Raw genomic sequence first — 24,127 nt, 5'->3', positions numbered from 1 at the left:
GCCAATGGTTTCCTCATATCCAATTCCTGTGTTAAAATATGATATTCCCATCCTGTTGACATTCCTACAGCTTCAATAATTTCTCACACTTTCATTTGACAATCCTCTGTGACTATTTTGTGCACTTTCACAATAATTTCTGGTGTAGTGGCACATCTCGGCCATCCACTATGCAGATGGTCATCTGAGCTTTCCCAGCCAAATGTAAACTTGTTCGTCCACTTGTCAACAGTTGAATACAAAGGAGCCAAGTCTCCAAGTGCATCCTAAAAATAAACCTGAATTTTCTTTGCTTTCATACCTTTCTTTACAAAGTGCTTAATCACTGCTTTGAATCTAGATTCCCCCTTCCCACAACACACAGGCATATCACTACAGGGGAACAACAGTGAATGCACTACGGATCTCTACCCAGGGAACTGATGCATTATGAAGGAACAGCTGTTATTGCTTGGGAACCTCATTGCTCTAGCACTGACATCTGATGGTGATTCCAGAAACTTTCCGAACTACCCTCATATTCGAACCTCTGTCTTCCCCTACAGTTTTTACCATCTACAGCTCTGTCTTGTACTGTGGGAGTCATTCCTGGATGTCTAAACACATGTTCAGTCATTCTGCCCCTGTTTTATTGTCAATTTTCTCTGCATGTTCATCTCTTCCCCAGTTCTTTGGAATACCTCATTTCTTACCTCAATAGTCCACCTAATTTTAAACAACCTTCTATAGCATCACGTCTCAAATTCTTCAAGCCCTTTCTATTTCTGGTTTTCCCAAAATGTATGATTCACTACCACACAATGCTGTACTCAAAATGTATAAAAATAAATTTCTTCCTCAAATTGATGCCCATGTTTGATACTAGTAGACTTTTTTGAGCCAGGAATTGATGTACTGCCTGGACTGGTCTGCTTTTTATGCCCTCCTTGCTTTGTCTGCCATGTGGAATTGTGGTTTTTTAGTCTCATGACGTACATTTGCAGTCCGTTTAGTTTGCGTACTGGAGACATGTCAAAAATTTATAACACAGTTACAATGTACGCTATGTGATCAAAAGTATCCAGACACTCCCAAAAACATACGTTTTTCATATTCGGTCCATTGTGCTGCTACCTACTGCCAGGTACTCCATATGGCTCAAAATGGCTCTGAGCACTATGGGACTTAACAGCTATGGTCATCAGTCCCCTAGAACTTAGAACTACTTAAACCTAACTAACCTAAGGACATCACACAACACCCAGCCATCACGAGGCAGAGAAAATCCCTGACCCCGCCGGGAATCGAACCCGGGAACCCGGGCGTGGGAAGCGAGAACGCTACCGCACGACCACGAGATGCGGGTAGGTACTCCATATCAGCGACCTCAGTAGTCATTAGACATCGTGAGGGAGCAGAATGGGGCGCTCCTTGGAACTCGTGGACTTTGAAGGCAGTCATCTTGTCATACGCCTGTACATGAAATTTCCACACTCCTAAACATCCTCAGGTCCACTGTGTCCGCTGTGATAGTGAAGTGGAAATGTGAAGGGACACGTACAGCACAAAAGCATACAGGCCGACCTCGTCTGTTGACTGACAGGGATCGCCGACTGTTGAAGAGGGTCATAGTGTGTAATAGGTAGACATCTATCCAGACCATCACACAGGAATCTAGACTGCAACACTATGCACTGCAAGTACTATGACAGTTAGGGGGAAGGTGAGAAAACTTGGATTTCATGGTCAAGCGGCTGTTCATAAGCCACACGACGCCTCGCTTGGTGTAATGAGCGTAAACATTGGACAGTTGAACAGTGGAAAAATGCTGTGTGGAGTGACGAATCATGGTACACAATTTGGCAATCCGGTGGCAGGGTGTGGGTATGGTGAATGCCCTGGTCAAAGTCATCTGCCAGCGTGTGTAGTGCCAGCAGTAAAATTCGGAGGTGGTGGTACAATAGAGTGGTCATGTTTTTCGTGGAGTGGGCTTGCACCCCCTGTTTCACATGGCGCTATCGCAGCGCAGGCCTACATTGATGTTCTAAGCACCTTCTTGCTGCCTGCTGTTGAAGAGCAATTTGGAGATGGTGATTGTATTTCTCAACACGATCGAGCACCTGTTCGTAATTCAAGACCTGTGGCAAAGTGGTTATATGACAATAACATCCCTGTAATGGAATGGCCTTCACAGAGACCTGAGCGGAATCATATAGAACACCTTTGGTATGTTTTGGAATGCCAACTTCATACCAGCCTTCACTGACTGACATCAATACCTCTCCTCAGTGCAGCACTCCATAAAGAATGGGCTGCCATTCCCCAAGGAACCTTCCAGCACCTGACTGAACGTATGCGTGCAAGAGTGGAAACTGACATGCAAAAAGTAGCATATAGAAGCTAATTTGAATCTATTATTAGGTACAACATTGTTTTTTGGGGTAACTCAACAAACATAGTGCAGATACTAAAAATATAGAAAGAAAATCATTCGTGGTATGTGCACTGCAAATAATAAAGAACATATTTCATTCAGTATGTATATAATACACTCCTGGAAATTGAAATAAGAGCACCGTGAATTCATTGTCCCAGGAAGGGGAAACTTTATTGACACATTCCTGGGGTCAGATACATCACATGATCACACTGACAGAACCACAGGCACATAGACACAGGCAACAGAGCATGCACAATGTCGACACTAGTACAGTGTATATCCACCTTTCGCAGCAATGCAGGCTGCTATTCTCCCATGGAGACGATCGTAGAGATGCTGGATGTAGTCCTGTGGAACGGCTTGCCATGCCATTTCCACCTGGCGCCTCAGTTGGACCAGCGTTCGTGCCGGACGTGCAGACCGTGTGAGACGACGCTTCATCCAGTCCCAAACATGCTCAATGGGGGACAGATCCGGAGATCTTGCTGGCCAGGGTAGTTGACTTACACCTTCTAGAGCACGTTGGGTGGCACGGGATACATGCGGACGTGCATTGTCCTGTTGGAACAGCAAGTTCCCTTGCCGGTCTAGGAATGGTAGAACGATGGGTTCGATGACGGTTTGGATGTACCGTGCACTATTCAGTGTCCCCTCGATGATCACCAGTGGTGTACGGCCAGTGTAGGAGATCGCTCCCCACACCATGATGCCGGGTGTTGGCCCTGTGTGCCTCGATCGTATGCAGTCCTGATTGTGGTGCTCACCTGCACGGCGCCAAACACGCATACGACCGTCATTGGCACCAAGGCAGAAGCGACTCTCGTCGCTGAAGACGACACGTCTCCATTCGTCCCTCCATTCACGCCTGTCGCGACACCACTGGAGGCGGGCTCACGATGTTGGGGCGTGAGCGGAAGACGGCCTAACGGTGTGCGGGACCGTAGCCCAGCTTCATGGAGACGGTTGCGAATGGTCCTCGCCGATACCCCAGGAGCAACAGTGTCCCTAATTTGCTGGGAAGTGGCGGTGCGGTCCCCTACGGCACTGCGTAGGATCCTACGGTCTTGGCGTGCATCCGTGCGTCGCTGCGGTCCGGTCCCAGGTCGACGGGCACGTGCACCTTCCGCCGACCACTGGCGACAACATCGATGTACTGTGGAGACCTCACGCCCCACGTGTTGAGCAATTCGGCGGTACGTCCACCCGGCCTCCCGCATGCCCACTATACGCCCTCGGTCAAAGTCCGTCAACTGCACATACGGTTCACGTCCACGCTGTCGCGGCATGCTACCAGTGTTAAAGACTGCGATGGAGCTCCGTATGCCACGGCAAACTGGCTGACACTGACGGCGGCAGTGCACAAATGCTGCGCAGCTAGCGCCATTCGACGGCCAACACCGCGGTTCCTGTGTGTCCGCTGTGCCGTGCGTGTGATCATTGCGTGTACAGCCCTCTCGCAGTGTCCGGAGCAAGTATGGTGGGTCTGACACACCGGTGTCAATGTGTTCTTTTTTCCATTTCCAGGAGTGTATGTATGTACATATGTAGGTGGAGTTAATCGTCTTAAAATTTAGTTTTCTAAATAGTGGAAGAAACAGTTCTTTATGATTTTCAGTGCGCAAATCTTGAATGATTTTTTTCTGTATTTTTGGTATTCATGCTATTCTTTGTTTAGTTACTCCGATAAACAACACCGTACCTAATAATAGATTCAAAGTAGCTTGTATCTGTTACTGTGTGTGTGTGTGTGTGTGTGTGTGTGTGTGTGTGTGTGTGTGTGTGTGCTCGATCGTGTTGAGAAATACAATCACCATCCCCAAATTGCTCTTCAACAGCAGGCAGCAAGAAGGTGCTCAAAACATCAATGTAGGCCTGCGATAGTGCCATGCGAAACAACAAGGGGTGCAAGCCCACTCCACGAAAAACATGACCACACTATTGCAGTTGATAATATTTGCACTGCAGATGCAAAGCTGCTCAGTTTGCTAGGTACTCAATGTGTGCCTGCCAGCTCAAATTTTATATACATTAAAACTAAGGTTGTGACTGAGTCAGCTTCTTCTGTATCTTGCTTGATGTGAACTATCTTAATCTGCTCACACGTTGACTGTTTGGTTTTGAATTGTATCATGTGAGCCTTAGATATGTTTATATTCAACCTATTTAGCTGAAACCAAGTTCTTAAGGTACTGTGGGTACTGATCACAGATTTGGGAATTTTTTTCGAATCCTGATTTTCAACTAAGAGAGAAGTATCATCTGGAAACAGAACAGACAGGGAGCTGATATATAATGGTCATTAACATAGAAGGGAAATAGGGCTAGGCCTAAAATGAAGCCTTTTGGAATACCCTGGGATATTTTTCTCCAGTCATAAAAATAATTTGTCCCATTTAAAGAGTTACTATACTTTTCAATAAGCAATGCTTTGTTTAAAGAATCAAATGCCTTTGTGAGGTCGCAGAAAATTGCTGCCACCTTATTGCTCTTATCTAATGACGTACTTATTTTCTCAATGGAACTGTTCACTGCATCTATGGTGTTTTTCCTTGTAAACCAAATTGATTATTTAGAATGTGTGTTATTTTGCTTTCAAGGTTGCAGAATTCCTTCACTTCATCTACTTTGTGGTCCCTAATTTTGGTGCTAAGTTTATCACTAATCTTTCTGCTACTCATTACTTTTCTCTTTTGCAGTTTATTCCCAAGCCATATTCTGTGCTAATTAGACCATTCATTGTATTCAACTGGTTCTACAATTCACTCTCACTTTCACTAAGGGTGGCAATATCAACAACAAATCTTATCATTGATATACTTTTACTTGTCAGTTTTAAGCACACTCCTGGAGCTTTTATCTCCTTTGCTTCTTAAATGTATATATTGAACAGTAGGGGCGAAAGACTGCAGTCCTGTCTTACATTATTTTTAATCTGAGCATTTCGTTCTTTGCTTTCCATTCTTGTTATTTCTTATCATTTCTTATTGCTTATCAACCCATTTAAAAGTAAAGGAAGATGCACATAAATTTCAGGCCATGTCTTGTGACAGTACTGCAAGAAACTCTTACAAAGAGATTGCTGTGTACAAATTTTATATCAATATTTACTTCAAAGGACACCCATCTAAATTTCTTTTTAAGTTACTGTGTATATAACAAAGGTCTGTTGCTGACAAGTCCCATAAATTTCATTAACTTTCAACAAATGACTGCTACAATAGGTCAATTTAAATAAAATGCTGCGTTTCTGTGCCATGAAATAGTATAAACTGCTCAGGAAATAAGGTCGCAAAGGATCGATATCGACATCTGCGTAGTGCTGTTAAATGCACAGTTTGTGTCCTAAATATCTATGCGTAATACTGTGTCACACTCTTATAGGATTCCTCCTTTAATAACTGAACAAAAAATTAAAGCTTAAAACATCATCAGAAAGCTGACTAGAACAGGCTGGTTAGCACAAGCAGACACTTCACGTACTCCGGCATAATAAGTTGTGTCTTCTGCTGCGCAATACTGAGCCACTGTGTGGTCTACAAGCAGTCACATAAGCAAAATTGATGTCCAGCTAAACCCTACAGTGAGAATTGTCTCTGATATACTATAACTGACACAAATTATGTGACTTTAAATCTTACCATATATGTCAAATACAACATCGAAAGCACATTTCTGTGCACCACTAACATGATGACTGCTGTCCACTTTGAAGCTGTTATTGGACATTCTAATTTTGTGCTGTCTCTTTCATAGCAGAATCCCACTGTTTTAGAAGTGAGGGGCAATACGAGGTGCATTCAAGTTCTAAGGCCTCCGATTTTTTTTCTAATTAACTACTCACCCGAAATCGATGAAACTGGTGTTACTTCTCGACGTAATCGCCCTGCAGACGTACACATTTTTCACAACACTGATGCCACGATTCCATGGCAGCGGCGAAGGCTTCTTTAGGAGTCTGTTTTGACCACTGGAAAATCGCTGAGGCAGTAGCAGCACGGCTGGTGAATGTGCGGCCACGGAGAGTGTCTTTCATTGTTGTGAAAAGCCAAAAGTCACTAGGAGCCAGGTCAGGTGAGTAGCGAGCATGAGGAATCACTTCAGAGTTGTTATCACGAAGAAACTTGCGTAACGTTAGCTCGATGTGCGGGTGCGTTGTCTCGGTGAAACAGCACACGCGCAGCCCTTCCCCGACGTTTTTGTTGCAGTGCAGGAAGGAATTTGTTCTTCAAAACATTTTCGTAGGATGCACCTGTTACCGTAGTGGCCTTTGGAACGCAATGGGTAAGGATTACACCCTCACTGTCCCAGAACATGGACACCATCATTTTTTCAGCACTGGCGGTTACCCGAAATTTTTTTGGTGGCGGGAATCTGTGTGCTTCCATTGAGGTGACTGGTGCTTTGTTTCTGGATTGAAAAATGGCATCCACGTCTCATCCATTGTCACAACCGATGAAAAGACAGTCCCATTCAAGCTGTCATTGCGCGTCAACATTGCTCGGCAACGTGCCACACGGACAGCCATGTGGTCGTCCGTCAGCATTCGTGGCACCCACCTGGATGACACTTTTCGCATTTTCAGGTCGTCATGCAGGATTGTGTGCACAGAACACACAGAAATGCCAACTCTGGAGGCGATCTGTTCGACAGTCATTCGGCTATCCCCCAAAACAATTCCCTCCACTTTCTCGATCGTGTCGTCAGACCGGCTTGTGCGAGCCCGAGGTTGTTTCGGTTTGTTGTCACACGATGTTCTGCCTTCATTAAACTGTCGCACCCACGAACGCACTTTCGACACATCCATAACTCCGTTACCACATGTCTCCTTCAACTGTCGATGAATTTCAATTGGTTTCACACCATGCAAATTCAGAAAACGAATGATTGCACGCTGTTCAAGTAAGGAAAACTCACCATTTTAAGTATTTAAAACAGTTCTTATTCTCGCCACTGGCGGTAAAATTCCATCTGTCGTACGGTGCTGCCATCTCTGGGACGTATTGACAATGAACGCAGCCTCATTTTAAAACAATGCGCATGATTCTATCTCTTTCCAGTCCGGAGAAAAAAAATCTGAGGCCTGAGAACTTGAATGCACCTCGTATTACAGAATCATCAGGCAAAACACAGAAAAAAGAGGCAGTATAAATTAAAATGTATTATAACACTTACTTCCGAGCCAGTGGCTATAATGTGAATGGTGTGCAGAAGCTGCCTCTCGACATTGAGGAGATAGTGGTTCACCAAATTGTTTTTGCTCCTTCGGGAGCAGTGGCCCCACCAGTGCAGACGTTGACACAACATATTTGATGTGATGTAATGCCGATATACACCATCCGATTAAAAGTTATGCGTGGGCTGTGAAAGATCACCATGCCAGCAGCCACTACTGTCAGTTGGTCTCAGTGAAGACCACGGAGGTTACCGTCAAAAGCTTGACGTGGCTAAAAATTGAGAATGTCTTGTGGCAGTGAGTGCTCAAGCTTTCAAGTGGACTGGAACGGCCTCCAAAGGCTTCTCCTGAGACTAATGCTTGGTTAAGTTCACTGGGAGCAGAGTACTGATGTACTGTGATATTAACCCACATAGTCCTGAATTATATGTTTTTCAAAATTGATTTATATCTTATCTACATTCATTCACAAGGTTGTAAGGAAGAAAGTAAAAACAATTTTGAGTATTTATTTTTATTTAGCATTTCCAAAAATGGGCGTCCTTCCAGAATGACGTCAGGACAATAAGGGAACGTGTTTTTAAGGTATATGACATTGCACAATTAACTTGTTTTGGTTTTTATACTTTCAAATAAACATAAATAAATTTGAATTATGGGCTAAAACAGCTAATAAATACAAAAAACAAAGAAAATAACCTATACACACATTCTATGCACTAGTATGATAAGACAAAAGCAACAAACATGAAGTGGTTCGTCACATTTTACGCACATAGTAGTAGTTTTTTTTTTGTGGCAACTTCGACATTTCAGCTGCTTATTCTTTTTTGTTATCTCGTCCGTTGGTAATTCGGCAACATAATGTTCTCTTCCATCAAATCTAGAATCTAGTTTTGCCCTCTTACTAGGACGTCCTCTGCTGGTAGTGACTCTTTTGTTACTTTCAAGAATTGCAGTAACAATTCGACAACTAAATGTCAGATGATCTATGGGTTCTTCGTTGTGCTTGTAAAGATCCCAGGCATTTTGCTCTGCAATGTCTATAAAATGTGCAATGATCTGGAAATACTTTTTCCCTCTTATAGAGCATCTATATAGGGATACATTTTGGTCAGCTCGATCTATGCCTCCCTTACGAGTATTGTAGGAGTGTAATAAGTTAGGTTGAAGCTCGCTAATCCTTTTCTTTTGTTCCCTGGAAAATCTTGCTACAGAGCGTAGTGGTTGCACTCTGTCAAAGTTGGTGGCTACAGTAACAACATTGTTGTCATTCCAATGTACAATGGAAATTCCGGATGCTGAGTCAGAACAAATTTCATATGATGCTCTATTTTCTTTTATCATTTTATCTACAGATGATAAAGTACAATTATTAACTCTGTTTCCTCTTATTGTTCCTGTTGCTTCCACGCCCCTCACTTTTAGGTCATGTAGCGCAGTAGCATTGAGCTGACTTGCTGGTAATTTATCTACACTTGGATTTTCTTCAGCACCCGAATCTTCATCTGTTATGTCACCAGTTGAATTTAGAGGAGGTGTAATGTTACATTCACACCAGTATTAGGTATTTCCTCATCTTTTGATTCTAACATGTCCAAAAGTTCCATAAGTGTACATCGTTTTCTGTGAATACAAAATGACAACATATTACCCTGACGTCCTTCTGGAAGGACGGTTGAAAACATTATTGAATTACAACTGACAAAAACTTTCAACCATAATATGAACCCATAAATAATATAGGTTAATTCTTTAAGATATTATATGACAAGTTTCAGAATTATTGATGCAATATGAAAGAAAATATACATACCCATCGATGACAAGGTCGATCAGTTGGTCCGTGGTAAAATTGGCCCTATTTTCAAGGCACAGTTTCTCACTCACAATGAACGACAGCGTCAAATTGACTGTCGCAGTGTGCAACTGACTCTGCCTACTTCATATAACGATGTGTCACAGTCCATTTCAACAATGGGTTATTCGCAAAAATAAATAATTTCAGCAGTGAGTTACGTCGTCCTTCCAGAAGGACATCAGGGCTATCTGGGTTAATAACCTCCCTTACAGCCACAAGCTATAATTTTATATTAGGTTATTGATATTTTTGTTGTGTCGTCTTCTGTTTTGTGTGCGTCATATTTCGTGTAATTTAGCTGAAATATTAACTGTTATTATTATTATTTTTATTATTATTATTATTGAGCCCCATTTTAAAGATATGTAATTGTGAAGTATGGGTAACATGATGTGAGTGTGTGTGCTATAGCTGCTATGAAGGATGATGGGTTGGATGGATGGTATTAAACGGTTCTCCCACTAGTTGACTACACTATATACTGTTCGGATTCAGGTCATGCATCCTGGGACACCAGTCATAATGTTTTGTGAAAAGAACTGCATTTATTTTTTAAAAAATCCAAAGTGTAACTGCTGCACGCATCCTATGCACAGTTGACACTTGTGACGGAGTCACAAGATACAACTATTTGGTACACGACTGCTACTCGACCGACAGTGGTCGGCATGCTGACCTCTGTCAGTCGAGTAGCGGTCATGTACCAAATAGTTTTATCTGGTGACTTCGGTTTTACATATCTTATGGAAAAGAATGACCAGGAGAGCAGTTGTTTCTTAATTTTTGTGACAATGATTTTATATCAGCTGGTCTGCCTCGTGTATCGTTATATCCAAATGGTTTGTAAATGTTAATCTACATTCATATCCGATGATGGCACCTTTAGTGTGTTGAAACCGGTTGTCCAGTAAACAGTATTTGAGCGATCTTGGCTTTTGAATTATTTCTACATACAAAGTGATCGCCCCACTGTGCACTGTGTGTTCACTACAAAAAACAGGACTCCAGATATCATTTTGAAAGACCAAGATAATTGTAGCAGATCCATTGGTAATGAGCCACATAACAGTAAACAACAGGAAAGTAAAAATAGTGAAACAGTTTAAATATCTAGGAGAAATTGTAACGTACAAAATGATAAAATCTCAAAATTTAATGTGTTGTACATACTATAAAAATATCTATTAAACTAAATTAAAATGATACAAGACAGTGGGTCAACGAGAGTTGTCATGCAGAAGTGAAACACTCTTGAAAGTTGCCCAGAAAAATGGAATCCTAAAAGTGGAGAGAAGAGTAGCTAGAACATGTGTAAATAAGACATATCAAAGAGATGTATAATGGCAGATAGTGCCAAAGATGGTGGTGTACAGCAAACTGGAGCCCATCGTGGAGCAACAAGTAAGATGGATAAAGGAAATCCAGGAGGATATGAAAAAGCTAGAATTGCTTCTGGATGATTTGCAAGCTAAAACAGAAAATGTAAGGAAACTGAAAAACCACAAAAGTAAGATTTAAAACAAAAATAGGTAAACAATGAAAAGGAGATTTACACGTGAGGAACAAAAGGGACCAGAACAAATGAAAAGATATGGGGCCATTTGAGAAGAAAACTATTGAAGGGATGACAGGAAACTGTAAAAGAAGAAGAAGAAGAAGAAGAAGAAGAAGAAGAAGAGCATGTCAGACACTCAGTCAGCAAGTTTCTGAAAACAACTCGATCTCTCTTCATGACAATTTGCTATCACTGCCCAGGAAACGCCTCAAATCTAGAAGACCAGCATATGATATGGGAGTCCAAATGCTATCCACAGGATTGGACCGGAATGCAGAGTGGAAACGTGAGTGGCAAGCTACGAGAACCCGAAACCGACAGTTCCAGTTCCAGGCTTCCACCGACAGAGGGAGGTGGGGGTGCAGTTAAGCAGATATGGGACTGAAGAGGGTAGGTGCAAATACAACATGCACACGTGGGGATTTTCAAGTGACAATGTGTGTGACTGTGGTGACACCCAAACAGCGAGCCACATTGTGAATGAATGTCCAATCAGACGCTTCCCTGGTGGCACTGAGAAGCTCCATCGAGCATCCTACGAGGCACTCTGCTGGATCGAGTCCGTCAACAGCTGAGTGTAGTCTGAGCTGTTTTAAAACTTGTGTACTCTATGTAATTTCACATGTTTATTTTTATATATATTTCTTTGTTTTGCTAAGTGTGTATTACTGTAATTGATGCATACAATGATGATGATGATAATAATAATAATAATAATAAATGTTAAACTGTCGTCATTGCTGGTTCAGTATTCAGTCTGAAGGTGGATTTTGTAAGGGTTCTGTAGGCCCTTACTATAAATTTGCACTCGGCACAGGTCGATAGGGCGAACAATCGATTGTGTCGTGTTGCGAGAGCGAGTGTGGAGTTGGGCGAGTGCCATGTTGCGGGTAGCGGTGTGTGGAGGCCAGTTGTCGTAATGCAAGGCTTTAACGGAGAAGGGAGTCGCCATCGCCGTGGTTAGACCCCTTTGTACTAGAAATAATACCGGGAAAGTGAAGAAGTATCATTACGGAAGTGGTCAGTGACATTTCTAGTGCCGATATTTTGGTTTCGCGTCTGCCGCGCCGGCATCTCCTTGGATTGCAGTGTTGGATTGCAGTGTTGGATGCAGTGATGGATTAGCGTGTGATGATAATGGAAAATGAAGAAGCCTGTGCTGAGATTAGCTGTATTTAGATATGTATGACAAAGGCAGTGGCTGTCTCCTCCTTTTTGTGTTTTTGAGACGAATATAGATTCGTAATTAGTGAAACTGTGGTGGTGTTACCAGACATTTCATTATTACAGTATTGAGAAGGACGAACTGGAAAGTAACAACTTCCGTAGCAGTCGATTCCGATTGCCAGCCCCATTAGGTACACGGTCACATTAATAATAATTATTGGGCTGCTATTTGATCAGATCAGGTCGGGATAAATAAACGGAGGTGTTACAATTTGATAGCTTTTCGTGTTAGTTTACGATGTGCGAGCCCCTTCATCTCTGCATAACTATGACATCCTACATCTATCTCGACTTGCTTTCGATATTTAAATCTTGGTGTCACTACAATTTTTACCCCCCCCCCCTTCCTCCTTCCACCCCCCTTCCCCACACACCCACACACACTTACATTACCAAACTGATGATTCCTCGATACCTCCGGATGTATCCTATCGAACACTCCCTTCTTTCGGTCAGGTGCAACAAGTTTTTCTCCCAAATTTCATTCAGTATCTGTTCGTTAAGTATTTATCTGGCCGTATAAGTCTCAGCTCTCTTTTGTGCATTTACTGACAGGTTCATGCGCTCGCTGGCGGGCTCCGCGCCGCGCCGGCCACTCCCGCAGTGGCGCCGCGGACTGCCCGTCGCCGCCCCCGCTTCCCCCTTCCCGCGCCTCCCCTGTCCCGTCCCCACTCCCCCCGTCTGCGCGACCGACTCGCCGGAGAGGGCGGTCGCCCTCGCGGCCGCCGACGCGACGTTCGCCGCGGAAATGCGCCAGCTTGCCGCGCAGAAGATTTCTGCCGCAGCTGCCGAGGCGGACTGCGGGCCTCCCGGCGATGTGGAGCTGGACCGTGAAATTGCACAGAAAGCGTTCTCTGCGACTGTCTTCTGTCGGCCTACTGAGACACTGTACAAGGTCAGTCAATGTTTTGTTGCTGATGGACTTTCTAAACCTAAGTGTATACATTTGATGCTGTAAAAATTTCACCCCAGTAACAAGTGTCTTATTTATACAGGGTGTTACAAAAAGGTACGGCCAAACTTTCAGGAAACATTCCTCACACACAAATAAAGAAAAGATGTTATGTGGACATGTGTCCGGAAACGCCTAATTTCCATCTTAGAGCTCATTTTAGTTTCGTCAGTATGTACTGTACTTCCTCGATTCAATGGAGCACGTTATCATGATTTCATATGGGATACTCTACCTGTGCTGCTAGAACATGTGCCTTTACAAGTACGACACAACAAGTGGTTCATGCTGTACTGGTTGTTACCTATCTCGTTTCTTGATAACTGAATGAGTGTGGAATCTTACACAGTATATTGTGGTAGGACCACATTCGCACCAGGTGTTTGTAATTGAGAATAATACGAGTAGTTCCAGCACAATTTCAGCAAGACTTATTTATTAGTAGCTGCTGAAAGATTACACACTGCAGATCTCGTTTGTCTAGGGGTTTTCGAAGTTTTGTCTACAAAAATAATTACTCCAACAAGCATGGCCTGGGTTTTCTTCTTGTTCGAAATAAACACTACCGGATTCGAAATACTTTCAGCTAAAAATTATATTTATTCGTAATTTTTGTTTAGTAACTACAACATTTTCACTATGAACATTGATACTCTAAATGCATTATACTGTACTGGCCACGTAAACACGTCCCTCTCCCTCCAATACCGACAAAGAAGTGGCGGGCAAGCCAAAATGTGCCCGGAAGTTGCAGACATTCCTGCATTCCAGATTCTTTGGTCTACTGACCTTAATAAACTCCAAAGATACATATAAATAGATACATATAAATCTACAACATTTAACATCTCAAACGAATCCATTATTTATCATAAAAGAAAATATTCATAATTAAATAAATTAAACACACTTTCAGGCAACATAATGAAGTTACCTTAGCTCTTTACTGTGGGCATCGTACTTTTCGCATGAGATAAACTTTACCTCCGACAGTTAATTACATTACAATGCACGATGGAGCTCCTGCACATTTCAGTGGAAGTGTTCGTACGCTTCTCAACAACAGATTCGGTGACCGATGGATTCGTAGAGGTGGACCAATTCCTTGGCCTCCACGCTCTCCTGACCTCAACCCTCTTGACTTTCATTTATGGGGCATTTGAAAGCTCTTGTCTACCCAACCCCTGTACCAAATGTAGAGACTCTTCATGCCCATATTGTGGACGGCTTGATACAATACGCCATTCTCCAGGGCTGCATCAGCGCATCAGGGGTTCCGTGTGATGGAGGGTGGATGCACGTATCCTCGCTAACGGAGGACATTTTGAAGATTTCCTGTAACAAAGTGTTTGAAGTCACGCTGGTACGTTCTGTTGCTGTGTGTTTACATTCCATGATTAATGTGATTTGAAGAGAAGTAGTAAAATGAGCTCTTACATGGAAAGTAAGCATTTCCGGACACATGTCCACGTAACATATTTTCTTTCTTTGTGTATGAGGAATGTTTCCTGAAAGTTTGGCCGTACCTTTTTGTAACACCCTGTATTAGCAAATGAAAACTCCTGGGATGACATAATACACGAAATAAATGGAAGGCAACCACTCACCATTAACTGATTGATGTGTGACGTATGGAAACACGTGACAGAAAATAGGGTGGTGGTATGCGATACTGTATGAGGTAGCAACATGTCCTACTTCCTTTCTACAGTGCCGATGAAAGGTGATTGTGTAGCAACTGTAATCTGTGATAGTAGTGGTATAGGGAAAACGGCATTTCTCTACATGCATTTTTTATTTATGTGCAAATATGAAATGCAAATGTAAGTGTAATACAGTTACAAGACACGACGTAAGGTGAGTATTGTACCGGTGGAAAGGAGCTGTTTACACTTTGACTTCACAGTGAAGTGTGCCGTGGACTCAAAAAAATAAAAGGTCGGGACAAAAGTGGCTGTTTTTCTATAAGAAAAACATAGAAAGATTTATGGAATTTCTTTAATTGCTTACCTACTTCTCAACTTTCGGATACTAATAATCTGTCTGTCAACGTGTTTGGTTATTAAGAGTTTAAATGTTAATGTTTAATTGATATGTTGAAAGTGTTGTGTGGACTGTTAAATAGAGGAGGGGTTTGAAAAGAAGCAGTTATGTGATTTAGTAGCTAATGGGCAGCAAACATGATTTTCCATTATCACAGCACTTTCCTGCAGACGTTGAAGATATAGCTACAGTTGGCTCTGCATAGCACGACCAGAACTTTGAGGATTGACATGACTGCAGAGTGAGAAAATTTAAAGGTAAAGGTAATTACGAACATACCATTGACGGTTCACGTTCGCAGAATTGTACTCTGCTTCACTACTTTCCACCAGCAATTTTTGGTAACATTTCAGTAGCATTCACTATAGTGTTAGACCAGGTATGTATGTCTGTGAGGTTGTGTGTGTGTACTTGTGGTAGAGAAAGAACAAGAGCTTTAAAGCTAGTGCTCTAGTGTAGTATCCTCTGCTGTGTGTTCCTCTGAACCACACATCAGTCTGCTATAGGTGGGTGGTTGCCTTTTCTTCTTATTTTACATAGAATAATGAACACAGCTGAAGTTTTGGTTGTTTATGTAGCAGTTTTTGAAGTCGGTGAATGTTGATTGCAGTGTTATTTTCGAATTTTGTATTCTGCATACGGGTTAATATTTGTTTTTATTCATTGATCCAGCCAGTTTTTTTTTTATTTCGAAAAATGTATTATTTGTTTTCTTTTGATTTTGTAGTCTTCCCATTCCTAGTTGGCTTCACTCCACACTGGAGCTGACTTAAGTACATGTGCTCCAAAGAGGTCATAATATATAGATATAAATAATTTGAAACTATAAAATGAATATTGTTAAAAAGTTGGTTTTAACTCAGTCAAATTAAATTTTGAATTTTTGTTTGGTTATAGCAAATGTTTAGAATAAGTAAGAGTTTATAAATCATTGCAACTTTACAACACAATAAAAAAATATAAAATGTTGATAGTGGATTTGGATATGGCAGAACCACAACACACAATCATTTGTTACACAATTGTTAGTGTAAACAATTCTACAACCATTAGTCTGAGCCCTACGTCATGAAAATAAGGCAATGAATTAATCAATACTGTGTTGCAGCCATAAACGAAGTGACTGATGCCTATTGAAATGAAATCAGATGGTCCTACAAACATTACAGTTTCAATATTATGAAAAGAAAAGTTCCCACTCGCCATATAGCGGAGGTGCTGAGTTGCAGATAGGCACAACAAAAGTGTGTGTGTGTGTGTGTGTGTGTGTGTGTGTGTGTGTGTGTGTGTTTAGTCCACTATATGGTGAGTAGCAAATTTCCTTTTCATAATATTGTTACATTACAGTTAATTGCATTTAATATCGACCCAAACATCATTCTGCTGGAATTTACAACTGTTTTTGAATGTTCCTAATAACTTTGTAGTCACAAAGTTACTGTCCAGGTTCCCTTCCAGTATTTGTCATTTGTACCGGATCTGTGGCACTAGCCCACGTGGGATATGGCGGCTGATGCACAGTGACCAATTATCATCCAGAGCGCTGGGTGAGTTCGTTCATTTGTTCACAAGGGAAGGTTGGCGGAGTTCGCTACCTTTTGGACGGTCAGCGATGACAGAATCAGAGCACACACCCTGCAATCTTTCTGAAATGATTTTACAAAAAATGTTCAGTAAAATACTTATAGCATTATATGTTAGCTAAATTTCATGTGCAGCAGCATATTATGTAATATGCACCAAATTCAAAATCATTGCAACTCCCATTTTGCACTGTGTCTTATTTCCTTGCAAATATCAAGTAACTGCGACCATTAACGAAATGATGGGCACATCATGATGAAGCTGTTCATCAGCCTCCGCCCACCATTTTGTTAATGGTCGTAGTTACTTGATATTTGCAAGGAAATAAGACACAGTGCAATGAGAAATGGGAATTGCAACGATTTTGCATTTGGTGCATGTTACATAATATGTTACTGCATATGAAATTTGTCTAACTTATTGAATTTTTCCTTAGACTTGGGTGGAGGTCTGTCTGTCAGCGATCTCAAGAAAATTGATCTCACATAGCACATTCATTTGCAATTGTACGTACCAGAGATAAAGCTCGAGTGAAATATCTGCAACATTCTTATTCCATAAACAGTTTGAGATACTGAAAAGAGTGTTTGCCATATGATAGCACACAAAGATGAGAGTATTTTTCTGTATGATTATTATGCAGGACTTCATTATCTGCCATGTTATTCCACTACCTACGTTACATGAGCTACTTTTCCTCTGTTCCTCAATTAAAAAACGTAATAAACCACTGTTTCAAAATTCTTTTGCAATTGCATCTGCACGAAGTGTTAGTGAGATGACAGTGTCTAAACTCTGCACTGTTTTGACAAAAGAAGCAAATCATAACACGACCAAAGAGAAATGTGTAGGTATTACTCAAAATTCCCCACTCGTGAAGCTTATCTGAAAATTAGAAATCTGTAACGAGCCAGGTGAAAATAAATTGCTGCTTATGTTGCATTTTCAGCGGAATTCTTATTAGATACCAACCGAAGCATAAGTGAGAGATCTTTTTGAGTGGTCACGAAACAAGCTGGGCACTAGTTAATATTTACAAATAGTATGAGTGTAGGTTTCAGTTTAGAATGGCACTTCCAGCCCTCAGCATTTCACCTACAGCTCCTGCCCACGACCTCCACAACTATTGCTCTCCCCACGTGTGCCCTGCCGATTGCGCACACATTATTCTGTGTGGATGCTACTGATGTTACTTATGTAAAAGCCTAGAGATACAAAGCTCAGGAATAATTCTGAATCGGTGCATTTCTTAATAATTTTGCTTCTATAGCTGTGCTCTTTCAGCATTCTGTGCTGAGGCTGCTTTTGTTATGTCTGAACTGCTCTGCCGAGAGACGGCGTTCCGACCAGTTTTTCGAAAACTATTACGTGGACAAAATTGATTTCTGCACATCTTACAGTCTCAATAAAGAACGGAATTTCGTTTAGTTATCCATCGTACTTACCACACTGTGTCAAATTAAGTAAAACATTGCAAAAAATTTTTAGTTTTCCAGGGTAAAAATGCATTGTGTAAACTTTGCATACGATTGATTTCAGCTCATCCATTACCATAAATGAAATGTAGAGAAGATATTGAAATTTATTTTTAAATTGAGAGCAGAGCAATATCTCGTGTCGTTCTCGAGTTGTCGGGTTTTATATCCGAAGGGTCTTTGTGCCAGCATAAACCACATTAAAATCCATTATTTCCCATTTCAAATAAAACTGCGCAATTTGATGTATACATCATGTACAGGGGTATTACAAATGATTGAAGCGATTTTATAAATTCACTGTAGCTCCATTAATTGACATGGTCACGACACACTACAGATACGTAGAAAAACTCATAAAGTTTTGTTCGGCTGAAGCCGCACTTCAGGTTTCTGCCGCCAGAGAGCTCGAGAGCGCAGTGAGACAAAATGGCGACAGGAGCCGAGAAAGCGTATGTCGTGCTTGAAATGCACTCACATCAGTCAGTCATAACAGTGCAACGACACTTCAGGACGAAGTTCAACAAAGATCCACCAACAGCTAACTCCATTCGGCAATGGTATGCGCAGTTTAAAGCTTCTGGATGCCTCTGTAAGGGGGAATCAACGGGTTGCAACAGCTCATGGAAGAGGATGCGTTCAGCGCGAAACTTGTTTTCAGTGATGAAGCAACATTTTTTCTTAGTGGTGAAGTGAACAGACACAATGTGCGAATCTGGGCGGTAGAGAATCCTCACGCATTCGTGCAGCAAATTCGCAATTCACCAAAAGTTAACGCGTTTTGTGCAATCTCACGGTTTAAAGTTTACGGCCCCTTTTTCTTCTGCGAAAAAAACGTTACGGGACACGTGTATCTGGACATGGCGGAAAATTGGCTCGTGCCACAACTGGAGACCAACAGTGCCGACTTCATCTTTCAACAGGATGGTGCTCCACCGCACTTCCATCATGATCTTCGGCATTTCTTAAACAGGAGATTGGAAAACCGATGGATCGGTCGTGCTGGAGATCACGATCAGCAATTCATGTCATGCCCTCCACGCTCTCCCGACTTAACCACATGCGATTTCTTTCTGTGGGGTTATGTGAAAGATTCAGTGTTTAAACCTCCTCTACCGAGAAACGTGCCAGAACTGCAAGCTCGCATCAACGATGCTTTCGAACTCATTGATGGGGACATGGTGCGCCGAGTGTGGGAGGAACTTGATTATCAGCTTGATGTCTGCCGAATCACTAAAGGGGCACATATCGAACATTTGTGAATGCCTAAAAAAACTTTTTGAGCTTTTGTATGTGTGTGCAAAGCATTGTGAAAATATCTCAAATAACAAAGTTATTGTAGAGCTGTGAAATCGCTTCAATCATTTGTAATAACCCTGTATATATAGTGGTGATGGTACCACTACTTCATAATTGGAGGCGTATTGTTTTATCTCAACCTCAAGCCACAGAATGTACTTGATGATGATACCAAGAACCGTGAAGCATTGGATTAACTTTGTGTTTATGGTGCATTTAGTATTTATTAATATTTCTGAATATAAAGTGGATACATTATTTTTTCATAGGAAATAGAGGATGTAGAGATTTGTTTAAAAAACTATTCAGACCTACAAGACTGGTAGTTTGCCTACAGATTTGATTTCCACAAACACATTTTTTCTCAGAACTTTGTGTCTATGCTTCGGGCCCTTACGGTTCTCAGTGCCTCGTTTATAATAACTGGGGCCATATTTCATGCTGAAGTCTGTGGTGACTCAACCACACATTGCAGTTATCACAGACAGATTGATTTTAGCCCCTTGCTCACGGGAACTTTTATGCTTAGAGTATTGTCATATGTTTTCACCTGTGTGAGTTTTCACTAATAACTATTATGATGATGGCCCACCCTGTGTGCAATTTTGCACTCGGGCATGTCTGGTGCCCCTCCTCTGCCCACCCTCCCCCGATCCCTGCCCCGCTCCCTCCCCCGCTCCCTCCCCTCAGCTTGGCCACTTCTGTCACCTGGACCTTAACCCTTTCGCTGTTGTGGAAGTGTGCACATGTCGTGCTACACAGTTCTCTAGGTGCTGTGGACATGTGTATCTACACTGCTTTGGTTTTCACGAAGTGCTGTGGATGTCTGTCTGTCCTGAGCTGCCGATCTCTCATTGCTGTGGATGTTACTTCCGTATCTTGGTGAATAAAAACGTTTCGAGCATTTATTGTACAACATATGAGCCTCATTTGTGAAAAACCTCGTTTCAATATCTTGAATCCTTTGAGATATGACAATTATTATGACCACGATTTGTGATGCATAAGGAGGGAAATGGCTCATTGCTTGACTGTCAACTGGATATAAAACCCAATAACTTGAGAATGAAATGAGAGATCTACTTTAGTGATTCACGGGTATCGTGTTGGATAATGTTGTGAAAGGTGCCCAATATTTCAATGAAACAGCTGCTTGTCAACTTCAGGTACTTACTGTGACTGTGCAATGGCTCGCCAATATATGCGTTGGATCTCTAGAAAAGTGCAGGCAATGAAGGGTGGGGCTGTAATGTCATCATAGAGGGATTGTGCAGGACGAAGACATACAGTGCCCCTGCCTGAGAAATGGGCCCGGTCTTCACTGCCAAACAAACTCCCTCTGACCTATGTCTATGTCTATGTGACAGTGGTGTATTGCAGACTCATTCGTAGGGTTGGCTTTATCTCAGATCTGGGGAGCTTATCAGCAGAGCTTAACTATATTCACTGTGTGTGTGTGTGTGTGTGTGTGTGTGTGTGTGTGTGTGTACAGGGTGGATACTCTGATAAATAGATTCGAAATGCATCTCAACTGGCCCTCAAAATCTCAAGAAAAGCCAGAAGAAACATAGAACTCCATGAGGATGTTTCTTGTATCTTATTTTGATGGCGTATCCTTTATGACTGGCAGGCTGTTCCAGAAACATCAAATAAAATGAGTCTTCGACCCTCAAGTGCGAGTGCAAATAGTGCTAGGTTCTGTTAAGAAACCTAGGTCTAAGGAGAACAGGGATATACAAAATCCCATTTCAGTGTGTGAAATTGTATATTGGCCACATGTGTTGCACTGTTAGACAGATGTGCTGAACATAGACGTCACACCAGACTGGGTCAGCCAGAAAAGTCTGCTGCTGCTGAATGGCCTTGACATGGGACATAGCATGAACTACGGAGAGACAAAGATCCTTATGTCCACCTCCATGTATTGAGACTTCATCATTAAAGAAATAGTTGAAATACACTATGTGATCAAAACTATCCGGACACCCCCAAAAACACAAGTTTTTCGTATTAGGTGCTTTGTGCTGCCACCTACTGCCAGGTACTCCATATTAGCGACCTCAGTTGTCATTAGACATCGTGAGACAGCAGAATGGGGCGCTCCACGGAACTCACGGACTTTGAACGTGGTCAGGTGATTGGGTGTCACTTGTTTCATACGTCTGTATGCGAGATTTCCACACTCCTAAACATCCCCAGGTCCATGTGATAGTGAAGTGGGAACGTGAAGGGTCACCTACAGCACAAACGTGTACACGCCGACCTCGTCTGTCAATTGACTGAGACCACCGACATTTGAAGAGGTTCACAATGTGTAATAGGCAGACATCTATGCATACCATTACTCAGGAATTCCAAACTTCATCAGGATCCACTGCAAGTACTATGACAGTTAGGAGGGAGGTGATAAAAACTGTATGTTATGGTCGAGCGGCTCCTCATAATCCACACATCGTGCCGATAACTGCCAAATGACCCCTCGCTCGGTGTAAGGAGCTTAAACATTGGACGATTGAACAGTGGAAAAACATTCTGTGGAGTGACGAATCACGGTACACAATGTGGCGATCTGATGGCAGAGTATGGGTTTGGCGAATGTCGGGTGAACGTCATCTGCCAGCGTGTGTAGTGCCGACAGTAAAATTCGGAGGTGGTGACGTTTAGTGCGGTCGTATTTTTCACGGAAGGGATTGCACCCCTTGTTTTGCATGGCAATATCACAGCACAGCCCTACACTGATGTTTTAAGCGCCTCCTTGCTTGCCACTGTTGAAGAGCAATTCGGGGACAGCTATTTCACGTTTCAACACGATCGAGCACCTGTTCGTAATACACGGCTTTTACTGGCCTGCACAGAGTCCTGACCTGAATCCTATAGAACACCTTTGGGATGTTTTGGAATGCCGACTTCGTCCCAGGCCTCACCGACCGACATCGATACCACTCCTCAGTGCAGCACTGCGTGAAGAATGGGCTGCCGTTCCCCACGAAACCTTCCAGTTCCTGATTGAACGTATGCCTGCGAGAATGGAAGCTGTCATCGAGGCTAAGGGTGGGCCAACACCATACTGAATTCCAGCATTACCGACGGAGGGCACCACAAACTCGTGATTTTCGGCCAGGTGTCTGGATACTTTTGATCACATAGTGTAAGTATAAGAAATGACCTGATTAATAGACACAGACAGCGAATCAGAGTTCGGAAACTTAACATGCCGTAATTTGCAGGCCCACTTTTCCAGTGGCGCACGTTTGGAGACTGGCCTGTTTTTCTGGCAGGTGGCGCTGGATGTTGTCGTCCTCTACGATGGAGCTACAGTCCCACCCCTTGGCACCTGCACTTTTACAGCGTGCCAGCACTTACATTAGTGAGTCACTACAGCGACAGGTCAATAAGCACCTAAAGTTGAGAAGTAGGTGTGTCACTGAAGTATTGTGCATCTTTTACAACATTGTCTGACGTGATACATGTGAACCTCTAAAACAGTTACTACATCGGGAAGCTCTCTAGTGGCACGAATGAAATATCGTTTTGCTCTCAATTCAAAATAAAATTTCAATATCTTATCTACATTTCATTCACTGCATTGTGTGAGCTCAATCGACCGTGTGCAAAGTTTACCCAGTGCGATTTTACCTTTGCAAATTCTTAAAAATTTCATGCAGTGTGGTACAAATGATGGATAGCAAAAAGAAACTTGATTCTTTATCGAATGAAGGTATCAGACTATAAGATGTGCAGAAATCATATTTTTTTTCACATAATAATTTGAAAGAATTGGATGATAAAGTATTTCATATCAGCCAGAATACCATCTCCCAGCAAAGGCACCGGCATTTGTTGAACAGTACAGCTGTGACGAAAGCTACCTCGGTGTGGAATCCGGAGAGCATGTCTGCAGTACATCTACATCTACATTCTACATTTATACTCCGCAAGCCACCCAATGGTGTGTGGCAGAGGGCACTTTACGTGCCACTGTCATTACCTCCCTTTCCTGTTCCAGTCGCGTACAGTTCGCGGGAAGAACGACTGCTGGAAAACCTCCGTGCGCACTCGAATCTTGCTGATTTTACATTCGTGATCTCTTTGGGAGGTATAAGTATGGGGAAGCAATATTTGATACCTCATCCAGAAACACACCCTCTGAAAACCTGGACAGAGAGCTACACCGTGTTTCAGAGAGCCTCTCTTGCAGAGTCTGCCACTCGAGTTTGCTAAACATCTCCGTAACGCTATCACACTTACCAAATAACCCTGTGACGAAATGTGCCGCTCTTCTTTGGATCTTCTCTATCTCGTCTGTCAACCCGACCTGGTACGGATCCCACACTGATGAGCAATACTCAAGTATAGGTCGAACGAGTGTTTTGTAAGCTACCTCCTTTGTTGATGGACTACATTTTCTAAGGACTCTCCCAGTGAATCTCAACTTGGCACCCGCCTTACCAACAATTAATTTTATATGATCATTCCACTTCAAATCGTTCCGCATGCATACTCCCAGATATTTTACAGAAGTAACTGCTACCAGTGTTT

The 24,127-nt window shown here is 42.3% G+C and overlaps 1 protein-coding gene across 1 annotated transcript in view; it reads left to right on the top strand.

Moving 5' to 3' along the window:
• LOC126212672 (pleckstrin homology domain-containing family M member 2) overlaps positions 1-24,127 on the top strand; it is a 282,889-nt gene that overhangs the window by 117,968 nt on the left and 140,794 nt on the right. Inside the window, exon 11 of the mRNA XM_049940093.1 lies at positions 12,941-13,130. Coding sequence (XP_049796050.1) covers positions 12,941-13,130 — 190 coding nt within the window. The remainder of the gene's footprint in view (positions 1-12,940; positions 13,131-24,127) is intronic.

Source organism: Schistocerca nitens, chromosome 11, assembly GCF_023898315.1.
Source record: "Schistocerca nitens isolate TAMUIC-IGC-003100 chromosome 11, iqSchNite1.1, whole genome shotgun sequence".
NCBI classification, from domain to species: domain Eukaryota; kingdom Metazoa; phylum Arthropoda; class Insecta; order Orthoptera; family Acrididae; genus Schistocerca; species Schistocerca nitens.
This window is presented reverse-complemented; position numbering and strand designations above follow the sequence as displayed.